The 6,003-nt window shown below is 46.1% G+C and overlaps 2 protein-coding genes across 4 annotated transcripts; both read left to right on the top strand.

The window, feature by feature from the left end:
* Window positions 1-7: 7 nt before the first annotated feature.
* On the top strand, window positions 8-2,635 carry LOC144090634 (retinal homeobox protein Rx-A). 3 transcript variants are annotated; one of them, XM_077622308.1, is made up of 4 exons: window positions 8-156; window positions 981-1,155; window positions 1,854-2,080; window positions 2,367-2,635. In XM_077622308.1, exons 2-4 carry the CDS (start codon window positions 1,011-1,013, stop codon window positions 2,433-2,435), a joined length of 441 nt encoding a protein of 146 aa, XP_077478434.1. In that variant the 5' UTR covers window positions 8-156; window positions 981-1,010; the 3' UTR covers window positions 2,436-2,635. The 3 variants fall into 3 exon arrangements, with proteins under 3 accessions (XP_077478434.1, XP_077478433.1, XP_077478432.1); XM_077622307.1 differs by having other exon boundaries at window positions 146-870; XM_077622306.1 differs by having other exon boundaries at window positions 146-1,155.
* Window positions 2,636-2,790: 155 nt separating this feature from the next.
* Window positions 2,791-5,834, top strand: ess2 (ess-2 spliceosome associated protein). The gene is made up of 10 exons (XM_077622302.1): window positions 2,791-3,144; window positions 3,608-3,770; window positions 3,838-3,915; window positions 3,989-4,161; window positions 4,241-4,358; window positions 4,430-4,563; window positions 4,754-4,856; window positions 4,921-5,030; window positions 5,090-5,205; window positions 5,343-5,834. The coding sequence occupies exons 1-10, from the start codon at window positions 2,998-3,000 to the stop codon at window positions 5,614-5,616; spliced, it is 1,416 nt and encodes a 471-aa protein (XP_077478428.1). The 5' UTR covers window positions 2,791-2,997; the 3' UTR covers window positions 5,617-5,834.
* Window positions 5,835-6,003: the final 169 nt, after the last annotated feature.

Raw genomic sequence — 6,003 nt, forward strand, 5'->3', positions numbered from 1 at the left:
GAATTGAGTTTTACATTTTGAATGACTACCACTTTCTTCATGATGCCTTAATATCTTGATGTTCATCATGAAGCGCTCCAGTTCCTGTTGTAGCAAAGAAGCCCCACAAAACAGCTAAACTGCAAGACGCTAAGTCATTAGCTCGTTCTTAGCTCGGTAAGTTTCCCCTTTTTTTCTCCAGAGCAAAAACAAGGGAGCTTTATTGCCTGTTTTGACTTTTATCCCGTAAGACAAAAAAACAAATGTGATTTCTACCCTAAAAGTTATTTTTTCTATATTAGTCATGACTTTTTCATGCGATTTGATCCGTGGACGAATGCAAAATGGAGTCATTTTCTTCAATACTTTATGTTCACCAGTGACAATCCTTTTTTTCCCCATTTTTGGCATTCCAACAAAAGCCGCTTCTTGAGCATACGCGACCAAACCCAAGTGCGTGTTTTGACAGCGTTAATCCCTGGTAATGAAATGTGAGCCGTGGACACAATGAGCGCAGATATCATCGGGCCAGCTATTAAATCGGCGGGATGGGATGTTTATTGTTATCGGCTTTCAATTGTTAGCGCCAGGGGAGCTTAGACGCGCGCTAACGTTGTGGAAATGCATTCCCGCCGTGGAATCGACTCCAAAAATCCTCATGAACTCGTCACCGGACGGCTCCTCGGTCCTGTGTCATTTTCATTTCTTCTTCTCCGTAAACTCACGCGAGATGCTGAAAGAAAAGCGGGGCTATTTTTTTTCCCGCACCCCCTTTTTAATCTGTCTTCCTAATACTGAGATTTTCTCTCTAAACCCGCCAACAATGAGGATCTTTGGCGCTTTTCCACATCTCATTTTATGCAGGCAAAATCTGATGAAAAAGGAATGAAGGTGAGATTAACCTTTTCACAAAAAAGTAGATCCAGATTAGCGGCTTTGTCTGGAAAAGGGGGGGGGGGGGGGGTTAAAGCTTTTATATGAAATAAGTAAACATCTTGCAGGTTTAACGCAGTGTGGAAGAGTCTGCCGACATGGACAGGCAAAAGTTCCCCTTCGCCATTGAAGACATTTTGAGGACCTCGGTGGCGCCGGACCAGGTGCCCGTTTGGCCTTGGCATTGTTGCTGTTGCTGCTGTTGGTTTTGCGGTGGCGGGACGACGGAGTGTTCGAGTCCAGGTAGGATTTTTTGTAAGATAGTGTCCGAATCAAAGTAAGACTTTGGCAAGCTTTTGCGACATGAATGATTTTGCCATTTCCGTTGGTTTCTGTGGAGCCCCGCCTCTCAAAACGGAGGCACGGCTCAGACGCCTCAATGAGCGCTAAAGTGGCTCAGGCGACCAATCCGTTTATCCATCAATGGTCGATAGATGACCGGTCAGTCATTTGGTCATTAGTCAATGAGTTCCGTAGATTGAAGTATGTTGCTTGCAAATCAATCTAATTTAAGCAATTATTTTTTCCAAATATCAAAGAGAGCTTCTCTTTCAAAATGTCTATCTTTAATTTGAAACAATGTCTTTAGTTGGAGTTTTTATTTTTTTAAAGAATCAAGTCAATTGTGCTATTTTGGATGGAAATCCATATTGTATTTAATAACTGTAAAATACAGTACTAATATATTTAAGAAAAAGACAATATTCACAAAACTAGTAAAAATATCATTTTAACAGCTAAAACAAGTGTTATAATATGTAGAAACTACTTAAATATTGAGTAAAAATAATTGATCCCACAAAACAAATCATTTCACTCCACAAATGTTTTTGATGAAAGAAACCAAGCTGAAATCTAGAGAACTAGAATTATTGTCTCTTTCTAGATTTAATTTCTCCTTTTAATGCATCCATCCATGGTGTTTTTAAACCAAAAAAAAGGTTGGGCTTGGATGTCGGAGCCCCGTCTTCGAGAAGACGACAAAGAAGCCGAAGCGCGTGCGGGGGTGCCGGCCCAAAAGCCCAGGAGGACCCGGCGGCACCGAACCATCTTCACTGAGGAACAGTTGGATGCCCTGGAAGATCTCTTCCTGCAGAACCACTACCCGGATGTCATTGCTCGGGAAAAATTGGCGCAAAAAACTCGTCTGAGAGAAGAAAGGGTGGAGGTGAGTCTGTCTGTCCGTCCGTCCTCGCTCCTCCCTGTCCACGTGGATTGGACTTCTAGCAGCGTCAATGGCAGAGTTAGATTTCGAGTTGTTCTTGCTTTCACATTCATGACCTTTTGCATTTTACATTCATTGTATTGGATTGATTTTTATAATAGTGTGAAATTGTGATCAGTATACATGAGTTTTGCCTTTTAGCATCTATTTTTCTTTTGAAATTGTACTTTAAACCTACATTGTATTCACTGTGTACTGTAATATGTTTTTTTTTCTTCTGTTTTTATAGGTTTGGTTTAAAAACCGCAGAGCCAAGTGGAGGCGCCAGAGACGACTCTCGTTTACCATGGAAAAATAACTTTTTATGGACTGCCTTCCATGGAAGTGTATAGCTGACACAGAAGAAATATCCAATTTCAGTCACTTTTGAGACCTAGCGTGATCCAGAAAATGTCCTTCTGGTTGACACTACGTCTAAAAAAAAATTGAATTCTGCAGAAAAAAAGACTAATAGTTTTTTTTTTAAATCAAGAACAAACCTTAAACTTTCGCATTGAATACATTTGGTCTTGATTTAACTCCATAATGTTGAAGTGACGCCCATCTACTACTGCAGACCTCATCCAAACAAACGACGGTTGTCATTCCATTACTGTCCTCTTGTTGGCAGTCGAGTTCCTAGTCACACCGGAAAAAAGAACTCTACAACTTCCGGATGAGTTGTGTTTTGGAGACAAACTGACGAACTCGTTGTGCTAACGACATTAGCGCCCTCTTTTCGCTCAAAACCGATAGAGCGAAGATCAACGCGGACTTATAAACAAGCACCTTATACGATTGTGTCAAGTTTAGATAACATTTGGAGGGCCGTTGAGGGAGCCAGTTAGCCTAGCCGCTTGGATCTCGACGGCGGCAGCGCCATGGACGGAAGCGCCAGTGTCAGGAGAGCCCTGTGCGGGACTCTGGTGCCCGCCACCCTCGCTGTCGATGTCGTCAGTTCGCAGCCCGCGGACGCCGAGCCGGGAAAGCCACATAAAAATGTCCTCAACGAGGAGGATTACATTGAGGTAAGTTAGCATCAAACGTCGTGTATTACGTACCATCACTCGCGCATGCGCGCACTCCGCTCCATATAAACATTCTCCCTTCAAGTGTTTTAATTTTTAGACCGTACCAAAGGTGGTCTCGTTCTTGATAACGTTGTTTTTTGTATTTATTGTTTACCTGGAATAAACAGACGAATTGGTGTACGAGAAATTGATATTTATTATATAACCAATATGGGCTAATTGTGTGTACTATCCCTAGTTGAGACGCATTTAAACCTTGCTAACGGCTAACAATGTAAAAGGGCAATGTCCTACTCATTGGCTTATGGGCTAATTGTGTGTACTATCTCTACTTGAGACACGCATTTAAACCTTGCTAACGGCTAACAATGTAAAAGGGCAATGCCCTACTTATTGGCTACTCCATTTTTGGTTGTTAACAAGTTACCCTTGAAAAATTAAACTGAATATTTTTTAACAGAGCTTGGAGAAAATCATCCAGAGAGACTTCTTCCCAGACGTGACTAAACTGCAGGCTCAGAAGGACTACCTCGACGCGGAGGAGAGCGGTGACCTGGAACGCATGAGAGAAATCTCCATCCGCTACGGGAAGTTCAAAACGACACCCCGGTCCTCGGCGCCATGTGAGTAAGACGGCGCCGTCTTTAAACATTTGGACAGCTCGGTGACTTTTTTTCCCGGTGGTATTAGATGTGACCCCTGCCAGCTTTGAGACCCCTTTGGGCCGGGCCGGTTCGCCGTCCGTTTCCAACAGAGGCGGCGATGCGGGTAAGTCCGTCCGACGGGTGGCGTCGGGCGTCCGGCGAGATGACGTTTGACCCCTGGGCGGGGGTCTTTGTAGATAGCGTGGCGGGCGACAAAAGCGAGGAGAAGGAGCTGCCCTCGCTGGATTGCTTCCTGGCCAAAAACACCAGCGAGGACAACTCGTCCTTTGAGCAGATCATGGATCTGGCCGAAGACAAGGAGAAGATGAAGCACGCGTGGTTGTACGAGGCCGAAGCCGAGTTCAGAGAGGTCCGCCGCCGCCGTCATCGACGGCGCTAATCTCCATACCGGCCTACCCTTCCGACCCTGGTTTGATTTTCCTCCTCAGCGTCACCAGGCGAACCTGGCCCTACCAGATGCCGAGAAGGCCGCCCTGCAGTGCGTAAAAGCCGGCCTGGAAACCTGGGAATACAAAGCCAAGAACGCCTTGATGTACTACCCGGAAGGTAAGACGGAGGCGCTCCGCCCGAAGCCGCGTTCCGACGTGGCTCTTCCCTTAATTATCCTTTGCTGTCAGGCGTCAAAGACGACGAGGCGATATTCAAGAAACCTCGCGAGGTGCTTCACAAGAACACGCGCTTCATCGGCGACCCCTTCAGCAAAGCGCTTAACAAGAGCCAGATTCAGCAAGCGGCCGCTCTCAACGCACAGGTAAAATTCGCGATTAAATTGAGATGATTAGAACTCTTATGAGTGTATTCACAGCCAACATAAAAGCACAAAAGCACTTGACTTTAAGTGCAGTTATGAAGAAGAAAAAAATGCCTTCACAGACGGAAAAGAAAGTTGTTTGGCAAATATGAATGTACAAGGAACTAACTAAACGTCCTTGGCGATCCAGTTCAAACAGGGTAAAGTTGGACCAGACGGCAAAGAGTTGATCCCGCACGATTCTCCCACGGTGAACGGTTATGGCTTTGAAAGGACGCCTTCTCCCGCCCCTGGTGAGTGAGTCACTTGTTGCGCTCAAACTAGCCGCGACGTCGTCGTCACCGTTTTCGCTCTCAGGTGTGGCCGAATCGCCGCTAATGACGTGGGGAGAAATCGAGGGCACGCCGTTCCGTTTGGACGGATCCGACACGCCGTACGCCGAGAGGAACCACGGCCCCTCCTTTAAGGTAGCAAGTTGTTTCATTTTTTTTTAAAGGGCGCCACATCCATAAATGTGTTCTGTCAGATTCCCGAACCGGGGAGACGGGAGCGACTGGGTTTGAAGATGGCCAACGAAGCCGCCGCCAAAAATCGAGCTAAAAAACAGGAAGCCTTGAGGAAAGTCACCGAGAACCTGGCCAGGTAAAACGGACGCCGAAAGACGATAGACAGACGCCATGTTTGGTTGTCGTGGACGCGATAGAATTCAATAAAATTGTTTTCCCCCTCCTATTAAATTTTAACCGTTGATTATAACATTTATTGATTTTTTTGCACAGCCTGACTCCCAAAGGCCTGAGCCCGGCGCTAACTCCGGCGCTGCAACGTCTGGTAAACCGTACGTCCAGTAAGTACACGGACAAAGCTCTTCGGGCCAGCTACACGCCGTCGCCGTCCCACCGCGCCGGCGGCTGCAAGTCGCCCTTCGGCAGCGCGGCCGGTACGCCCTCGGGCACGCCCACCCCCGATAAAGCCAAGACGCCGGACGTGGCGTCGCTTACGGACAATCTGCTGCAGCTTCCCAAGCGGCGGAAAGCCTCGGACTATTTCTAACGGGGGTTCGTTCCGTCCCTACGTTTTAAACGGAAACCCAACGCCGGCCGACAAAAAGTCGGTTATTTATTAGAACGAAATGGCACCCGCTCAACCACGTATTCACAAATCCTTTTACTAGGGGCTTGCGTTGTGTTTATGTTGAACCAATGTCTTTCTATGTTCTTTTTTGCCATGTTTTTTGCTAAAATAAAACGAGAAAATCATCCGTGCGTCAATGCTGCGCTAGCTTTGTATTGTTTCTCTTTTAAAACTGTCTAATGGTTAAAATCTGTGATTTTGGTTTCTAATTCTAATTCCTGTGCATGTTTAAATGATACATTGATGTCACAATTCGCTACGTGTTGGGTGGCAGGCAATGTTTTGAGTTGAGAGTGTTGTGACTGG

The sequence above is a fragment of the Stigmatopora argus genome, chromosome 16 (assembly GCF_051989625.1).
Source record: "Stigmatopora argus isolate UIUO_Sarg chromosome 16, RoL_Sarg_1.0, whole genome shotgun sequence".
In the NCBI taxonomy this organism is placed as follows: domain Eukaryota; kingdom Metazoa; phylum Chordata; class Actinopteri; order Syngnathiformes; family Syngnathidae; genus Stigmatopora; species Stigmatopora argus.

Coding starts and splice junctions, on each gene's coding strand:
- LOC144090634 (XM_077622308.1), top strand. CDS start 1,011: ATGGACAGGCAAAAGTTCCCCTTCGCCATTGAAGACATTTTGAGGACC. Junction 1,156..1,853: donor GACGGAGTGTTCGAGTCCAG/GTAGGATTTTTT, acceptor ACCAAAAAAAAG/GTTGGGCTTGGATGTCGGAG. Junction 2,081..2,366: donor TGAGAGAAGAAAGGGTGGAG/GTGAGTCTGTCT, acceptor CTGTTTTTATAG/GTTTGGTTTAAAAACCGCAG.
- ess2 (XM_077622302.1), top strand. CDS start 2,998: ATGGACGGAAGCGCCAGTGTCAGGAGAGCCCTGTGCGGGACTCTGGTG. Junction 3,771..3,837: donor ACCCCGGTCCTCGGCGCCAT/GTGAGTAAGACG, acceptor CGGTGGTATTAG/ATGTGACCCCTGCCAGCTTT. Junction 5,031..5,089: donor ACCACGGCCCCTCCTTTAAG/GTAGCAAGTTGT, acceptor GTGTTCTGTCAG/ATTCCCGAACCGGGGAGACG.